At 39.1% G+C, this 20,104-nt stretch overlaps 1 protein-coding gene across 1 annotated transcript in view; it reads left to right on the forward strand.

Moving 5' to 3' along the window:
* The window catches only part of RNASEH2B (ribonuclease H2 subunit B), a gene marked incomplete in the record, with an annotated part of 120,315 nt that extends 104,433 nt beyond the window's left edge, over positions 1-15,882 (forward strand). Inside the window, 3 exon segments of the mRNA XM_053708378.1 lie at positions 12,254-12,296; positions 13,179-13,256; positions 15,705-15,882. Coding sequence (XP_053564353.1) covers positions 12,254-12,296; positions 13,179-13,256; positions 15,705-15,812 — 229 coding nt within the window.
* Positions 15,883-20,104: the final 4,222 nt, after the last annotated feature.

Below are 20,104 nucleotides of genomic sequence, written 5' to 3' on the forward strand. Positions count from 1 at the left end.
TATGAAACCCAAACATTTTATTTTCTGATTCAGACAGAGAATAAAATTTTTAAATGGTTTCCATTCTACTACTATTATCAAATTTGCTTTGTTCCCATGGTATTCTGTGTTGAAGAGATACCTAGGTAGGCATCTGGAAAACTGCATGGCAGGAAATAATGCTGCCATCTAGTGCTCTTGCATATGGATAACATTCTTGCAAAACTGCTGCCATATATTGCTCCAGAAATACCGCCCTGCATTTCAACAAAAGATACCTAGAGAATAAAAAAAAGATAATAGAAATACATTAGAAAGTTGTTTAAAATGACATGCTGTAGCTGAATCATGAAATAAAAAAAAATGTGAGTTTCATATCCCTTTAAGTATAGCACATAAAGATTGAGATTTTTAAGTAGAGTTCTGCTTTGAAATCCTACTTGGAGCAATAGCCAATTTTACAAAGGATTTTTCTCAATTTTTGATGCCAAAATATTAAATATTTTCTTTCATGTAATTAGCAAGAGTCCATGAGCTAGTGACGTATGGGATATACATTCCTACCAGGAGGGGCAAAGTTTCCCAAACCTCAAAATGCCTATAAATACACCCCTCACCACACCCACAATTCAGTTTTACAAACTTTGCCTCCGATGGAGGTGGTGAAGTAAATTTGTGCTAGATTCTACGTTGATATGCGCTCCGCAGCAAGTTGGAGCCCAGTTTTCCTCTCAGCGTGCAGTGAATGTCAGAGGGATGTGAGGAGAGTATTGCCTATTTGAATGCAGTGATCTCCTTCTACGGGGTCTATTTCATAGGTTCTCTGTTATCGGTCGTAGAGATTCATCTCTTACCTCCCTTTTCAGATCGACGATATACTCTTATATATACCATTACCTCTGCTGATTCTCGTTTCAGTACTGGTTTGGCTTTCTACAAACATGTAGATGAGTGTCCTGGGGTAAGTAAATCTTATTTTCTGTGACACTCTAAGCTATGGTTGGGCACTTTGTTTATAAAGTTCTAAATATATGTATTCAAACATTTATTTGCCTTGACAACATTCCTTATTTTTCAGACAGTCAGTTTCATATTTGGGATAATGCACTTGAATTTATCATTTTTTTTCTTACCTTCAAAAATTTGACTCTTTTTTCCCTGTGGGCTGTTAGGCTCGCGGGGGCTGAAAATGCTTCATTTTATTGCGTCATTCTTGGCGCGGACTTTTTTGGCGCAAAAAATTCTTTTCCATTTCCGGCGTCATACGTGTAGCCGGAAGTTGCGTCATTTTTTGACGTTATTTTGCGCCAAAAATGTTGGCGTTCCGGATGTGGCGTCATTTTTGGCGCCAAAAGCATTTAGGCGCCAAATAATGTGGGCGTCTGATTTGGCGCTAAAAAATATGGGCGTCGCTTTTGTCTCCACATTATTTCAGTCTCATTTTTTCATTGCTTCTGGTTGCTAGAAGCTTGTTCTTTGGCATTTTTTCCCATTCCTGAAACTGTCATTTAAGGAATTTGATCAATTTTGCTTTATATGTTTTTTCTCTTACATATTGCAAGATGTCTCACGTTGCATCTGAGTCAGAAGATACTACAGGAAAATCGCTGTCTAGTGCTGGATCTACCAAAGCTAAGTGTATCTGCTGTAAACTTTTGGTAGCTATTCCTCCGGCTGTTGTTTGTATTAATTGTCATGACAAACTTGTTAATGCAGATAATATTTCCTTTAGTAAAGTACCATTGCCTGTTGCAGTTCCTTCAACATCTAAGGTGCAGAATGTTCCTGATAACATAAGAGATTTTGTTTCTGAATCCATAAAGAAGGCTATGTCTGTTATTTCTCCTTCTAGTAAACGTAAAAAATCTTTTAAAACTTCTCTCCCTACAGATGAATTTTTAAATGAACATCATCATTCTGATTCTGATGACTCTTCTGGTTCAGAGGATTCTGTCTCAGAGATTGACGCTGATAAATCTTCATATTTATTTAAAATGGAATTTATTCGTTCTTTACTTAAAGAAGTACTAATTGCTTTAGAAATAGAGGATTCTGGTCCTCTTGATACTAATTCTAAACGTTTAGATAAGGTATTTAAATCTCCTGTGGTTATTCCAGAAGTTTTTCCTGTTCCTAATGCTATTTCTGCAGTAATTTCCAAAGAATGGGATAAATTGGGTAATTCATTTACTCCTTCTAAACGTTTTAAGCAATTATATCCTGTGCCGTCTGACAGATTAGAATTTTGGGACAAAATCCCTAAAGTTGATGGGGCTATTTCTACCCTTGCTAAACGTACTACTATTCCTACGTCAGATGGTACTTCGTTTAAGGATCCTTTAGATAGGAAAATTGAATCCTTTCTAAGAAAAGCTTATCTGTGTTCAGGTAATCTTCTTAGACCTGCTATATCATTGGCTGATGTTGCTGCAGCTTCAACTTTTTGGTTGGAAACTTTAGCGCAACAAGTAACAGATCATGATTCTCATGATATTATTATTATTCTTCTTCAGCATGCTAATAATTTTATCTGTGATGCAATTTTTGATATTATCAGAGTTGATGTCAGGTTTATGTCTCTAGCTATTTTAGCTAGAAGAGCTTTATGGCTTAAGACTTGGAATGCTGATATGGCTTCTAAATCAACTCTACTTTCCATTTCTTTCCAGGGTAACAAATTATTTGGTTCTCAGTTGGATTCTATTATCTCAACTGTTACTGGTGGGAAAGGAACTTTTTTTACCACAGGATAAAAAATCTAAGGGTAAAAACAGGGCTAATAATCGTTTTCGTTCCTTTCGTTTCAACAAAGAACAAAAGCCTAATCCTTCATCCTCAGGAGCAGTTTCAGTTTGGAAACCATCTCCGGTCTGGAATAAATCCAAGCCTGCTAGAAAGGCAAAGCCTGCTTCTAAGTCCACATGAAGGTGCGGCCCTCATTCCAGCTCAGCTGGTAGGGGGCAGGTTACGTTTTTTCAAAGAAATTTGGATCTATTCTGTTCACAATCTTTGGATTCAGAACATTGTTTCAGAAGGGTACAGAATTGGTTTCAAGATGAGACCTCCTGCAAAGAGATTTTTTTCTTTCCCGTGTCCCAGTAAATCCAGTGAAAGCTCAAGCATTTCTGAATTGTGTTTCAGATCTAGAGTTGGCTGGAGTAATTATGCCAGTTCCAGTTCCGGAACAGGGGATGGGGTTTTATTCAAATCTCTTCATTGTACCAAAGAAGGAGAATTCCTTCAGACCAGTTCTGGATCTAAAAATATTGAATCGTTATGTAAGGATACCAACGTTCAAGATGGTAACTATAAGGACTATCTTGCCTTTTGTTCAGCAAGGGCATTATATGTCCACAATAGATTTACAGGATGCATATCTGCATATTCCGATTCATCCAGATCATTATCAGTTCCTGAGATTCTCTTTTCTGGACAAGCATTACCAGTTTGTGGCTCTGCCGTTTGGCCTAGCTACAGCTCCAAGAATTTTTACAAAGGTTCTCGGTGCCCTTCTGTCTGTAATCAGAGAACAGGGTATTGTGGTATTTCCTTATTTGGACGATATCTTGGTACTTGCTCAGTCTTTACATTTAGCAGAATCTCATACGAATCGACTTGTGTTGTTTCTTCAAGATCATGGTTGGAGGATCAATTTACCAAAAAGTTCATTGATTCCTCAGACAAGGGTAACTTTTCTGGGTTTCCAGATAGATTCAGTGTCCATGACTCTGTCTTTAACAGACAAGAGACGTCTAAAATTGATTTCAGCTTGTCGAAACCTTCAGTCACAATCATTCCCTTCGGTAGCCTTATGCATGGAAATTCTAGGTCTTATGACGACTGCATCGGACGCGATCCCCTTTGCTCGTTTTCACATGCGACCTCTTCAGCTCTGTATGCTGAATCAATGGTGCAAGGATTACACAAAGATATCTCAACTAATATCTTTAAAACCGATTGTTCGACACTCTCTAACGTGGTGGACAGATCACCATCGTTTAATTCAGGGGGCTTTTGTGCTTCCGACCTGGACTGTAATTTCAACAGATGCAAGTCTCACAGGTTGGGGAGCTGTGTGGGGATCTCTGACGGCACAAGGAGTTTGGGAATCTCAGGAGGTGAGATTACCGATCAATATTTTGGAACTCCGTGCAATTTTCAGAGCTCTTCAGTTTTGGCCTCTTCTGAAGAGAGAATCGTTCATTTGTTTTCAGACAGACAATGTCACAACTGTGGCATACATCAATCATCAAGGAGGGACTCACAGTCCTCTGGCTATGAAAGAAGTATCTCGAATTTTGGTTTGGGCGGAATCCAGCTCCTGTCTAATCTCTGCGGTTCATATCCCAGGTATAGACAATTGGGAAGCGGATTATCTCAGTCGCCAAACGTTGCATCCGGGCGAATGGTCTCTTCACCCAGAGGTATTTCTTCAGATTGTTCAAATGTGGGAACTTCCAGAAATAGATCTGATGGCGTCTCATCTAAACAAGAAACTTCCCAGGTATCTGTCCAGATCCCGGGATCCTCAGGCGGAGGCAGTGGATGCATTATCACTTCCTTGGAAGTATCATCCTGCTTATATCTTTCCGCCTCTAGTTCTTCTTCCAAGAGTAATCTCCAAGATTCTGAAGGAATGCTAGTCTGTTCTGCTGGTAGCTCCGGCATGGCCTCACAGGTTTTGGTATGCGGATCTTGTCCGGATGACCTCTTGCCAACCGTGGACTCTTCCGTTAAGACCAGACCTTCTGTCACAAGGTCCTTTTTTCCATCAGGATCTGAAATCCTTAAATTTAAAGGTATGGAGATTGAACGCTTGATTCTTGGTCAAAGAGGTTTCTCTGACTCTGTGATTAATACTATGTTACAGGCTCGTAAATCTGTATCTAGAGAGATATATTATAGAGTCTGGAAGACCTATTTCTTGGTGTCTTTCTCATCATTTTTCTTGGCATTCTTTTAGAATACCGAGAATTTCTCCAACATAGGTGTGTCCGGTCCACGGCGTCATCCTTACTTGTGGGATATTCTCCTCCCCAACAGGAAATGGCAAAGAGCCCAGCAAAGCTGGTCATATGATCCCTCCTAGGCTCCGCCTACCCCAGTCATTCTCTTTGCCGTTGCACAGGCAACATCTCCACGGAGATGGCTAAGAGTTTTTTGGTGTTTAAATGTAGTTTTATTCTTCAATCAAGTGTTTGTTATTTTAAAATAGTGCTGGTATGTACTATTTACTCTGAAACAGAAAAGAGAAGAAGATTTCTGATGTGAGAGGAAGATGATTTTAGCAGACGTTACTAAAATCGATTGCTGTTTCCACACAGGACTGTTGAGATGAAGTAACTTCAGTTGGGGGAAGCAGTTGGCAGACTTTTCTGCCTGAGGTATGATGGCCACATTTCTAACACGACTTGGTAATGCTGGAAGGCTGTCATTTTCCCTATGGGGACCGGTAAGCCATTTTCTTAGATTAAGTAAAAGAATAAAGGCTTTATAAGGGCTTAAAAAACTGGTAGACATTTTTCTGGGCTAAAACGATTACTTGCTAAGCATATTTGACAGATTATAGCGCTTTATAGGTATTATAATCTTGGGGATTGTTGTTAAAAAACGGCAGGCACTGTATGGACACCTTTTTCAGATGGGGGCCTTCTCTAGTCATAGGCAGAGCCTCATTTTCGCGCCACTAATGCGCAGTTGTTTTTGGAAGGCAAGGCATGCAGATGCATGTGTGAGGAGCTAGGATCCACTGAAAAAGCTTATAGAAGGCGTCATTTGGTATCGTATTCCCCTCTGGGCTTGGTTGGGTCTCAGCAAAGCAGATTCCTGGGACTGTATAGGGGTTAAATGTAAAAACGGCTCCGGTTCCGTTATTTTAAGGGTTAAAGCTTCCAAATTTGGTGTGCAATACTTTTAAGGCTTTAAGACACTGTGGTGAAATTTTGGTGAATTTTGAACAATTGCTTCATACTTTTTCGCATTTTCAGTAATAAAGTGTGTTCTGTTTAAAATTTAAAGTGACAGTAACGGTTTCATTTTAAAACGTTTTTTGTGCTTTGTTGACAAGTTTAAGCCTGTTTAACATGTCTGAACCATCAGATAAACGATGTTCTATATGTATGAATGCCAATGTGTCTCCCCATTTAAATATATGTGATAATTGTGACATGGTGTCCAAACAAAGTAGGGACAATGATGCCACAGATAATAATAGTGCCCAAGATGAGTCTTCAGATGAGGGGAGTAAGCATGGTACTGCATCACCCCCTTCTGCGTCTACACCAGTTTTGCCCACACAAGAGGCCCCTAGTACTTCTAGTGCGCCAATACTTATTACTATGCAACAATTAACGGCTGTTATGGATAATTCTATTAAAAATATTTTATCTAAAATGCCTACTTATCAAAGAAAGCGCGATTGCTCTGTTTTAAACACTGAAGAGCAAGAGGACGCTGATGATAACGCTTCTGACATACCCTCACACCAATCTGAAGGGGCCAGGAGGGAGGTTTTGTCTGAGGGAGAAATTTCAGATTCAGGGAAAATTTCTCAACAAGCTGAACCTGATGTTGTAACATTTAAATTTAAATTAGAACATCTCCGCGCACTGCTTAAGGAGGTATTATCTACTCTGGATGATTGTGACAATTTGGTCATTCCAGAGAAATTATGTAAGATGGACAAGTTCCTAGAGGTTCCGGTGCCCCCCGATGTTTTTCCTATACCCAAGCGGGTGGCGGACATAGTAAACAAGGAATGGGAAAGGCCCGGCATACCTTTTGTGCCTCCCCCTATATTTAAGAAATTATTTCCTATAGTCGACCCCAGAAAGGACTTATGGCAGACAGTCCCTAAGGTCGAGGGGGCGGTCTCTACTCTAAACAAACGCACTACTATTCCCATAGAAGATAGTTGTGCTTTTAAAGATCCTATGGATAAAAAATTAGAGGGTTTGCTTAAAAGAATGTTTGTTCAGCAAGGTTACCTTCTTCAACCAATTTCATGCATTGTTCCTGTCACTACGGCAGCGTGTTTCTGGTTCGAAGAACTAGAAAAGTCGCTCGATAAGGAATCTTCGTATGAGGAGATTATGGACAGAGTTCATGCACTCAAATTGGCTAACTCTTTTATTCTAGATGCCGCTTTGCAATTAGCGAGATTAGCGGCGAAAAATTCAGGGTTTGCTATCGTGGCGCGCAGAGCGCTCTGGCTAAAGTCTTGGTCAGCGGATGTGTCTTCCAAGACAAAATTGCTTAACATCCCTTTCAAGGGCAAAACACTGTTTGGTCCTGATTTGAAAGAGATTATTTCAGACATCACAGGAGGAAAGGGCCACGCCCTTCCTCAGGATAGGTCTTTTAAGGCTAGGAATAAGCCTAATTTTCGTCCCTTTCGCAGAAACGGACCAGCCTCTGCTTCTACATCCTCTAAGCAAGAGGGTAATACTTCTCAACCCAAACCAGCCTGGAGACCGATGCAAGGCTGGAACAAGGGTAAGCAGGCCAAGAAGCCCGCCACTGCTACCAAAACAGCATGAAGGGATGGCCCCCGATCCGGGACCGGATCTGGTGGGGGGCAGACTTTCTCTCTTTGCTCAGGCCTGGGCAAGAGATGTTCAGGATCCTTGGGCACTAGAAATAGTTTCTCAAGGTTATCTCCTGGAATTCAAGGAACTACCCCCAAGGGGAAGGTTCCACAGGTCTCAATTAACTTCAAACCAAATAAAAAGACAGGCATTCTTACATTGTGTAGAAGACCTGTTAAGGATGGGAGTAATTCATCCAGTTCCAATAAGAGAACAAGGGATGGGATTTTACTCCAACCTGTTCATAGTTCCCAAAAAAGAGGGAACGTTCAGACCAATTCTAGATCTCAAGATCCTAAACAAATTTCTCAGGGTTCCATCATTCAAAATGGAAACCATTCGAACGATCCTTCCTACCATCCAGGAAGGTCAATTTATGACCACGGTGGATTTAAAGGATGCGTACCTCCATATTCCTATCCACAAGGAACATCATCAGTTCCTAAGATTCGCTTTTCTGGAAAAACATTACCAGTTTGTGGCGCTTCCTTTCGGATTAGCCACTGCTCCGAGAATTTTCACAAAGGTACTAGGGTCCCTTCTAGCGGTTCTAAGACCGAGGGGCATTGCAGTAGTACCGTACTTGGACGACATCCTGATTCAAGCGTCGTCTCTGTCAAAAGCAAAGGCTCATACGGACATAGTCCTAGCCTTTCTCAGATCTCACGGATGGAAAGTAAACATAGAAAAGAGCTCTCTTTCCCCGTCGACAAGAGTTCCCTTCTTGGGAACAATAATAGACTCCTTAGAAATGAGAATTTTCCTGACAGAGGTCAGAAAATCAAAACTTCTAAGCTCTTGTCAGGTTCTTCATTCTGTTCTTCGTCCTTCCATAGCGCAGTGCATGGAAGTAATAGGATTGATGGTTGCAGCAATGGACATAGTTCCTTTTGCACGAATTCATCTAAGACCATTACAACTGTGCATGCTCAAACAGTGGAATGGGGATTATACAGACTTGTCTCCGATGATTCAAGTAGATCAAAGGACCAGAGATTCACTCCGTTGGTGGCTGAACCCGGACAGAGTGGGTCATTGTCACGACCGACGCCAGTCTGGTGGGCTGGGGCGCGGTCTGGGAACCCCTGAAGGCTCAGGGTCTATGGTCTCGGGAAGAATCTCTTCTCCCGATAAACATTCTGGAACTAAGAGCGATATTCAATGCTCTCAAAGCTTGGCCTCATCTAGCAAAGGCCAAATTCATAAGGTTTCAATCAGACAACATGACGACAGTTGCATATATCAACCATCAGGGGGGAACAAGAAGTTCCCTGGCGATGGAGGAAGTGACCAAGATAATTCAATGGGCGGAGGATCACTCCTGCCACTTGTCTGCAATCCACATCCCAGGGGTGGAAAATTGGGAAGCGGATTTTCTGAGTCGTCAGACATTCCATCCGGGGGAGTGGGAACTCCACCCGGAAATCTTTGCCCAAATAACTCAATTATGGGGCATTCCAGACATGGATCTGATGGCATCTCGTCAGAACTTCAAGGTTCCTTGTTACGGGTCCAGATCCAGGGATCCCAAGGCGACTCTAGTAGATGCACTAGTAGCACCTTGGACCTTCAACCTAGCTTATGTTTTCCCACCGTTTCCTCTCATTCCCAGGCTGGTAGCCAGGATCAACCAGGAGAGGGCTTCGGTAATCTTGATAGCTCCTGCGTGGCCACGCAGGACTTGGTATGCAGACCTGGTGAATATGTCATCGGCTCCACCATGGAAGCTACCTTTGAGACAGGACCTTCTTGTTCAAGGTCCATTCGTGCATCCGAATCTGGTCTCTCTCCAACTGACTGCTTGGAGATTGAACGCTTGATTTTATCAAAGCGTGGGTTTTCAGATTCTGTAATAGATACTCTGATTCAGGCTAGAAAGCCTGTAACTAGAAAGATTTACCATAAGATATGGAAAAAATATATCTGTTGGTGTGAATCTAAAGGATTCCCATGGAACAAGATAAAAATTCCTAGGATTTTATCCTTTCTACAAGAAGGTTTGGAGAAGGGATTATCTGCAAGTTCTCTGAAGGGACAGATTTCTGCGTTATCTGTTTTACTTCACAAAAGGCTGGCAGCTGTGCCAGACGTTCAAGCGTTTGTTCAGGCTCTGGTTAGAATCAAGCCTGTTTACAGACCTTTGACTCCTCCCTGGAGTCTTTATCTAGTTCTTTCAGTTCTTCAAGGGGTTCCGTTTGAACCCTTACATTCCGTAGATATTAAGTTATTATCTTGGAAAGTTTTGTTTTTGGTTGCAATTTCTTCTGCTAGAAGAGTTTCTGAGTTATCTGCTCTGCAGTGTTCTCCGCCCTATCTGGTGTTCCATGCAGATAAGGTGGTTTTGCGTACTAAGCCTGGTTTTCTTCCGAAAGTTGTTTCCAACAAGAATATTAACCAGGAGATAGTTGTACCTTCTTTGTGCCCGAATCCAGTTTCAAAGAAGGAACGTTTGTTACACAATTTGGACGTAGTCCGTGCTCTAAAATTCTATTTAGAGGCCACTAAAGATTTCAGACAAACTTCTTCTTTGTTTGTTGTTTATTCTGGTAAAAGGAGAGGTCAAAAAGCAACTTCTACCTCTCTTTCTTTTTGGCTTAAAAGCATTATCCGTTTGGCATATGAGACTGCCGGACGGCAGCCTCCTGAAAGAATCACAGCTCACTCCACTAGGGCTGTGGCTTCCACATGGGCCTTCAAGAACGAGGCTTCTGTTGAACAGATATGTAAGGCAGCGACTTGGTCTTCACTGCACACTTTTGCCAAATTTTACAAATTTGATACTTTTGCTTCTTCAGAGGCTATTTTTGGGAGAAAGGTTTTGCAAGCCGTGGTGCCTTCCATTTAGGTGACCTGATTTGCTCCCTCTCTTCATCCGTGTCCTAAAGCTTTGGTATTGGTTCCCACAAGTAAGGATGACGCCATGGACCGGACACACCTATGTTGGAGAAAACAGAATTTATGCTTACCTGATAAATTACTTTCTCCAACGGTGTGTCCGGTCCACGGCCCGCCCTGGTTTTTTTAATCAGGTCTGATGAATTATTTTCTCTAACTACAGTCACCACGGTATCATATGGTTTCTCCTATGCATATTTCCTCCTGTACGTCGGTCGAATGACTGGGGTAGGCGGAGCCTAGGAGGGATCATATGACCAGCTTTGCTGGGCTCTTTGCCATTTCCTGTTGGGGAGGAGAATATCCCACAAGTAAGGATGACGCCGTGGACCGGACACACCGTTGGAGAAAGTAATTTATCAGGTAAGCATAAATTCTGTTTTTACAGTTTCTTCAGGATGGTTTAGATAAGGGTTTGTCCGCAAGTTCCTTGAAAGGTCAAATCTCTGCTCTTTCTGTTCTTTTTCACAGAAAGATTGCTATTCTTCCTGATATTCATTGTTTTGTACAAGCTTTGGCTCGTATAAAACCTGTCATTAAGTCAATTTCTCCTCCTTGGAGTTTGAATTTGGTTCTGGGAGCTCTTCAAGCTCCTCCGTTTGAACCTATGCATTCATTGGACATTAAATTACTTTCTTGGAAAGTTTTATTCCTTTTGGCCATCTCTTCTGCCAGAAGAGTTTCTGAATTATCTGCTCTTTCTTGTGAGTCTCCTTTTCTGATTTTTCATCAGGATAAGGCGGTGTTGCGAACTTCTTTTGAATTTTTACCTAAAGTTGTGAATTCCAACAACATTAGTAGAGAAATTGTGGTTCCTTCATTATGTACTAATCCTAAGAATTCTAAGGAGAAATCGTTGCATTCTTTGGATGTTGTTAGAGCTTTGAAATATTATGTTGAAGCTACTAAGTCTTTCCGTAAGACTTCTAGTCTATTTGTTATTTTTTCCGGTGCTAGAAAAGGCCAGAAAGCTTCTGCCATTTCTTTGGCATCTTGGTTGAAATCTTTAATTCATCTTGCCTATGTTGAGTCGGGTAAAACTCCGCCTCAGAGGATTACAGCTCATTCTACTAGGTCAGTTTCTACTTCCTGGGCGTTTAGGAATGAAGCTTCGGTTAATCAGATTTGCAAAGCAGCAACTTGGTCCTCTTTGCATACTTTTACTAAATTCTACCATTTTGATGTATTTTCTTCTTCTGAAGCAGTTTTTGGTAGAAAAGTACTTCAGGCAGCGGTTTCAGTTTGAATCTTCTGCTTATGTTTTTCATTAAACTTTATTTTGGGTGTGGATTATTTTCAGCAGGAATTGGCTGTCTTTATTTTATCCCTCCCTCTCTAGTGACTCTTGTGTGGAAAGATCCACATCTTGGGTAATCATTATCCCATACGTCACTAGCTCATGGACTCTTGCTAATTACATGAAAGAAAACATAATTTATGTAAGAACTTACCTGATAAATTAATTTCTTTCATATTAGCAAGAGTCCATGAGGCCCGCCCTTTTTTTGTGGTGGTTATGATTTTGTATAAAGCACAATTATTCCAATTCCTTATTTTATATGCTTTCGCACTTTTTTATCACCCCACTTCTTGGCTATTCGTTAAACTGAATTGTGGGTGTGGTGAGGGGTGTATTTATAGGCATTTTGAGGTTTGGGAAACTTTGCCCCTCCTGGTAGGAATGTATATCCCATACGTCACTAGCTCATGGACTCTTGCTAATATGAAAGAAATGAATTTATCAGGTAAGTTCTTACATAAATTATGTTTTTTTTTATTTCTTGTTAATTTAGGTTACCGGACCCATCTAGTCCAACTACTGAGCCTCCAGTAAAGGTAACGTGAAGTAAATGTTAAGAACAGGTGGTTTCTGGTCATTTACCTGTGCCACCAGGCTTTGTATTCAAGTCTTTTGTACAGGTGAATTTCAAATAACATTACAAACATGTTTTGCCTTTGAAAAAATGCTTCTATTAGAATTATCATTACTTTCATAATTATTTCGAATATGCACATGATCATCTTTTGATACAGCAGTATTTAGTGACATAACCTGACCAGGAATTAGAAAGTCCACTGCAAGTGTCAGCTTGTGCGACAATGATAGACTAAACTAAGCATGCATTAACCCCTTTAAATCCCATTACAAAAAACACTCATTGGGTGGTAACAAGCAGAAAATGAACCAAATGGGTGTTGTGATCAACTCGATATTTACAAAAGTATATATACTAGAGAGAATGGTATGTTAATAATGACGTAAATAAACAAACCATGATACTATAGGCAATTAAACAACAAGGCTCCCAGGCACATGTAACATCATGCAAAGTCAGCAGATCTTGTGTATTTTTATTAAAGCAATAAGCTATCGAAAGTGCTTTTAATGGTGTTTAAAATTCACTGCTGTGCATTCATCTTTCTATTGCACAATCTGCAAACTACATTCTGCATAACATCGTTGTTCCAGCCATAATACTAACTTATTTCCTGTGCTGTAAGCCTAATGATCAATTTATAGACCACTAAAATATTGTGATGCATTATTGTATTTGTCCATAGAGTTTTCTTTCCTTTGCATATATACAGTAGGCTCAGTAAATATTATTTATTCCAGTTACCAAGCTGGTTCAATAAAATAAGGATTGTGTATATTATGGCAGAACTTGAGTATTAGCTGATTATGCAACTTCCCCTTCTAAACTTCTAAAATTGCAGAAAAGGAAAATGTCTGACCTACCCGTGGAAGCAGATGAAGACTACACAAAATTTAATTCAGATTCGAAGAACAAAAAGGTGGGCTTCTTGTATAATCTGTAGTGACATATGAAAGCATGTTCGTTTTGGGAGATTCTTATAGTGAGAGGATATCCCAGTATTCAAGCCTGAGGCAATTATTAGGCCTGCACTTGGGATTTTCCATGAGGAAAAATGTGCGTGCAAAGTTTACTTCCCATCGGGCTGTGCAAAATTCAAAGCATGATGTTGGTGGGTACAGCAGTGTACTGTGAGGCTATTAATTTACATAGCAGACAAGCAAGACGACCATTTAGTAGTGTTAGAGGCAATCAAGAGGTAAATTACTCAAGTCATTTAATTGCTCACTGTGGTTAAAATGGCTGACATTATCAATAGTGTGCAGAGGGAAAGAACATGACAAAACACTATAACATTGAATCATTCCTAAAGAATAGTACACACAGTATCCTTCTTCCCTCAGGGCTTTCTTATGTAAATATAATAAATTCAACATAAAGAGACAGAAGAAAACACACACAGTGAAGTAACGTACCCTCCAAATACTTACCAGCAGAAATGAATAATACAGAAAATCCCTAATATTTCCCGTGTTTCAGCTGTCAACAGACAGAATTCACAGTTAAAATGTCATTACTCAATACTGAGGTAGACAAACACCGCTGCCATATAGTGATCCAGAAAAGGGGTTAAATGGAAGTCTACTCCGTATTTTGTATTGTTTAAAAAGATAGATAACACCTTTTCCTACCCATCCCCAGCTTTGCATAACCAATATTGTTATACTAATATACTTTATAACATCTAAAACGCTAAATCTCTGCCTGCTTTTAAGCCCCTGCAGGCCATATAGATAACACTGTGCTCACTCCTGTGGAGTTACAAATGAGACTGCACTGATTGGCTAAAATGCAAGTCATAAACAGCCCTGAAATAAGGGGGCACTCTGCAAAGGCTTAGATACAAGGTAATCACAGAGGCAAAAAGTGTATTAATATAACTGTGTTGTTTATGCAACACTGGGGAATAAAGGGATTATCTATTTTTTTAAACAATCACAATTTTGGAGTAGACTGTCCCTTTAAGTTTCAACAAATCCTATCAAGATAACATGAAGTAAATTGCAATATTTTTTTTTATTATTTTAAAAGTGTAAGCCCTAACTTCCATGCCCTTTAGATTTCTTCATTGGCTTTGATTGCCTCTATTTACCCTTGCTTTACTCTTTTGCTTGTACTTCTAATTTAAGAAAATGGCTGCTCAGTTATGGGGCACAAAGTGTAAGTCTTATTTATACTGCCGCTATTTCTGTTTGTGGGGGATGCATTGCTTAATGGTTTATAGTTTCATTTCAGCGCTTTAACATTTTGTTGATGAATGCAATAATATGTTTTGATGTAGAAAAATGGTTTTCACTCCAGTTCTCAAGGTCCATAGGAAGTCTATGGCTGTTATTGTTACTCAAGTAGAGTATTTCCTAGTCTTGGTCTCCAGCCAGCCCTGGATGAATGGGGTGGGCCAATACTATTATAGAAGTTCAGTCTACCTTATTGCTTAGACACGCTTATATGAAAAATTTATAAAGGTGCATTTTATTGTCTGTATTCTCAATACCAGAGCTTTCCAAACTTTTCATGTTGGTGACACTTTTTAAACCTACATAATTTTGCTGCACAGTAATTCAGTTGTACTAGCAAACAGGAGGTTAAACTAACTTGTTTTAAGAGATATGGACATTTAAATAAAATATATAATAACGTAATGTATTTACTAGTAACAGTATGTAAATATGTGCAAGAATTAAAAAAAAAAAAAAGGTTTAATAACGCCAATAGCTACTTACTATATTAATGGGATGTATGAGGTAGATGGGATGAACACAGTTTCTGAATATTTAGTGGAATATTAGATAAAGACACTTGCATTTCATCATCAAGCATTTTTAAGCTTCCACTTTCTATCCATATATCAAGAGCAGGAGCAGCAATGCACTACTGGGAGCTAGCTGCAAAAAAACCCAACACTTAGACTTTTGACTTCAGCTCAGCGTTTAAGCTGCTGCCCTCAGAGCTCTGCAAGTCCGACTGACTACTGCCCGTACTGCAAACACACTGACTACATGTGCAGTCAGGTGCCAATGTGCCGCCAAAACCACCAATTGGAGTAGTTTCAGTCCTGACTGAGCTGCGCCAATAGGTTAAGATGATCTGTGACCCACTAGTTATCAATAACATGTCAACCACGTGATATGCGTAGCAGGCATGCGGAAAGTCGGAAACCAAAAACAAAAATTTTAAATAATTTTAACAAAAAAAAAATTTGTGCTGAAGCAGGGACACTACACACTGGCGCCGACACACTAACGTGTCATGACACACAGTTTGGAAAGCACTGCTCTATACATTCATGGCTTTTGATGACTGTAGACTATAACCTTTTCAGTCATTGTTTGCAATTTATATGTGTTATTTGTATTTTTATTTGCAGTCAAATAGCAAATTGTCCGCAGCTCAGAGATCCCTAGCTAAAGTGGACAAAAGTGGAATGAAATCGATATCTTCTTTTTTCAGTCCAAAAAGTAAGACCTCCAAATAAAAAAAAATAATAATAAAAAGTTCACTGAGAAATTGTACATTTTTTATAATAAAGATACTTTGTTTCTGTATCTGTGTCTTACTACTCAATTTTTTTCTGGCATAAAGTGACAATACAATAAACACAATTGTAGAATTCACATAGTTTGGGGACATAGACACATACACCACACAACATCTATAAAAGTTTCAGGCACTTTAAAAACACAAAATAACAAAAAAATGGGTGTCATTTTAAATTTACTGGTTTAAATTTAATCGCTCTGTAGTGCAGTAGCCATCTTCACACGCAGGGAAGAAGATCTCTGGGAAATGTCAAATTAACTATAACTGATGAAATAATAAAAGGTCTCCTCCTATATCTGACCACTGTCACTATAGAGACACAATTTTTTCGGGAGGTTACCGGACCAACACAAGCTGTGAGTTTAAGAGTATTATAATTAGATAGATCTGACGCATTTGCAGACTTAAAAGAGAACAATAAGGTGGCGCTGTGATCGCCTTTTGAAGTTTGAGATACATGAGTGAAAGTCACTCGGTGCTACCTACTTACAAGTTGAACAGTAAGCAATAAAGAGGAGAAAAGGAGGGTTAACAGGTGCACCTCATTTCTAAAATATAATTTAAATTCCTTAAAATAACAATACATTTTAGCCCACAGATGGGATAAAAAAAAAGACAGATAATGTTAAATTATTATTTTTTTCTCTTTAATTGTATCTTGTGTAAACCTAAAGGGATGGAGTACTGTAACATGTTATCCCCTTTAATGTGTTATCAATAGTCCGTTTTACCTGCTAGAGTCTATTAAATTGTTCCCAAACTCCTTTGTCTTTATTTTGTCATTTGAAATAACTGATTTTGCCCACTGAAACTTATACCTATACTGAGCATTTCAATACTGCAATGATGACTATAGAGAGTGATAAGACAAGGTCTGCTCTCCTTGCAAGCTCAGCTTATTTCCATGAGTTGTGGTTTAAATTAGCAAACACTTCTATCTTATATACAGTAATAAACCTAATGGAGAAACTTCCCATACATTATTATTATTTTTTTCCAATAAATAAATATTTTTATTGAGATTCAAAACAGAGCAAGCAAACATTACAAAGCCATAAAATCTGTACAAAGAAATAGTTTCCAGGTATATTACGTGTATATTCAAAGCACAATTGGTAAAGTACATTTATATGGCCATATTCAACAGTGTTACTGAACATAGTGCTTGCCACTCAAACTATATGCCCTCTAATTAGCAGCTGAGGCCACGTTTGGACCTCCTAGTTCTATTGGAGACATGAAGGTGCAGGGGCAGCCATGAGCAATATGAGGCCACTTTTGGATCTCAAATGGTTAATCTCATTTTTATTTTTTTTATATTCAACTCTGTTATATAAAACAAATATGAACTATATATATCATGCTTGATAGAAATAAAACAAAAACTATACACTTTTATGGTAACCAGTGGGAAGCTGTCATTATTTAGCTTACAAATGGGATTACAAGAGGTCAGGGAGCCTGTTATCATAAACAATAGGGTGATGAGCTTGATATCCTAGGGTTAATACTTATAACTTCTAATGGGAATGAGTACTTTGAACTATATCACTTAGTGCATATAACAGTTGTATACCTTCAACAACACTGTTCAAGGGTTATGTGGGAGGGAGGGTGAGAAATAATAACATGGCATAATAATCAGAAAATAACATACAGGCACAGGTATAGGCTTCCAAACAATTCAAGAGGAGGCGCTATAATGGTGAATAACTGGATGCCTGCTGTAGTAAAATACAGGGAGATGCAATCAACCAACTTACCGAGTATGATCTCAATATGCTGGCAGGATAATAAGATTAACTATCTCAAGCAAGGGGGGACATGTCAACCTGTAAAAGTATTCGGGAGAGGAGGGCCTGTCACATATTAACACACATTAACAAATAAAACAGTACAGATATCGTGCAGTGATAGAAAACTATCTGGGTGGAATGAGACCACTGGGTAAGAACCAAAAAAGTCCACTGAGACGTTTAAAGTCCTGTAAAGGTGTACAGCGATTACAGTTTCTTTCATGTAATTGGCAAGAGTCCATGAGTTAGTGACGTATGGGATATACATTCCTACCAGGAGGGGCAAAGTTTCCCAAACCTCAAAATGCCTATAAATACACCCCCCACCACACCCACAATTCCTATGGAGGTGGTGAAGTAAGTTTGTGCTAGATTGATATGCGCTTCTCAGCATGCTGAAACCCGGTTTCCTCTCAGAGTGCAGTGAATGACAGAGGGATGTGAAGGGAGTATTACCTATTGAATGCAATGGTCATCCTAACGGGGATCTATTTCATAGGTTCTCTGTTATCGGTCGTAGAGATTCTTCTACCTCCCTTTTCAGATCGACTATATACTCTTATATCCCATTACCTCTACTGATTCTCGTTTCAGTACTGGTATGGCTATCTGCTATATGTAGATGAGTGTCTTTTGGTAAGTATGTTTTCTTTTATTTAAGACACTCTCAGCTATGGTTTGGCACTTTATATGTAAATTTCTAAATATATGTTTTTATACTTATATTTGCCATGATTCAGGTTAATCAGTATATTTCCTTTTTACAGACTCAGTTTCATTTTTGGGAAATGCATATGAATACATTTTTTCTTACCTGAAAATTTTTCAAATTGTCTCTCTTTCTAAATTGCAGGCTGTTAGGCTCGCGGGAGCGCAAAATGCTATAATTTATTGCGTCCTTTTTGGCGCGAGACTTTTTTGGTATGAGAATTAAGTTTGTTGACGTTATGACGTCATTTCCGGCGTCTTAGTTGGCGCCGAGAGTTTTCACATAGTTGCGACTTCTATGACGCTCGTGTTTGTTGCAGACGTTTTGGGCGCCAAAAAATATTTTGTCAATTGTGGGCGTCTTACTCGGCGCCAGATTTTTTGACATTATTTAAGTCATTATTTCTTTTTGCTTCTGGTTTCCAGAGGCTTATTCTGTTTGCATTTTTTTCCCATTTCTGAATCTGTCTTATAAGGAAATTGATAATTTTGCTTTATATGTTGTTTTTTTCTATTTACATATTGCAAGATGTCTCAAACTGACCCTGTCTCAGAATCTACTTCTGGAATGCTGCTGCCTGATGTCGGTTCTACCAAAGTTAAGTGCATTTGTTATAAATTTGTGGTAACTGTTCCTCCGGCTGTAGTTTGTTTTAGTTGTCATGATAAACTTTCAAAAGCAGACAATATTTCCATTAGTAGTAATCCATTACCTGTTGTTGTTCCTTCAACATCTAATGTTCAGGATATTCCTGTTAATGTGAGAGAATTTGTTTCTAAGCCTATTCAGAAGGCTCTGTCTGTTATACCACCTTCTAATAAACGTAAAAGGTCTTAAAACTTCTCATAAATTCGAAGAATTTTTAAATGACCGACAGCATTCTGATTTATCTATCTCTGATGAGGATCTATCTGGTTCAGAAGATTCTGCCTCAGATATTGACACTGACAAAACTTCATATTTATTTAAAATGGAGTATATTCGTTCTTTATTAAAATAGGTGTTAATTGCATTAGATATGGAGGAGACTAGTCCTCTTGATATTAAAACCAGTAAACATTTAAATTCATTTTTTAGACCTCATGTAGTTATTCCAGAGGTTTTTCCAGTTCCTGATGCTATTTCAGATGTAATTTCTAGGGAATGGAATAGTCTGGGTACTTCATTTACTCCTCCAAGGTTTAAGAAGCTGTACCCTTTGCCGACTGATAGATTAGAGTTTTGGGAAAAGATCCCCAAAGTTGATGGGGCTATCTCTACTCTTGCTAAACGTACTACTATTCCTACGGCAGATAGTACTTCTTTTAAAGATTCTTTAGATAGGAAGCTTGAATCTTATCTAAGGAAGGCTTATTTATGTTCAGGTCATCTTCTTAGGCCTGCTATTTCTTTGGCTGATGTTGCTGCGGCTTCAACTTTTTGGTTGGAAACGTTAGCGCAACAAGTACGAGATCCTAATGTGTATAGCATTGTTAAGCTAATTCAACATGCTAATAATTTCATTTGTGATGCCATTTTTGATATAATTAGAATTGATGTCAGATATATGTCTTAATCTATTTTAGCTAGAAGAGCTTTATGGCTTAAATCCTGGAATGCGGATATGACTTCTAAGTCAACGTTGCTATCTCTTTCTTTCCAAGGTAATAAATTATTTGGTTCTCAGTTGGATTCTATAATTTCAACTGTCACTGGGGGTAAGGGAGCCTTTTTGCCTCAGGA

Source organism: Bombina bombina, chromosome 3, assembly GCF_027579735.1.
Source record: "Bombina bombina isolate aBomBom1 chromosome 3, aBomBom1.pri, whole genome shotgun sequence".
Lineage (NCBI taxonomy): Eukaryota > Metazoa > Chordata > Amphibia > Anura > Bombinatoridae > Bombina > Bombina bombina.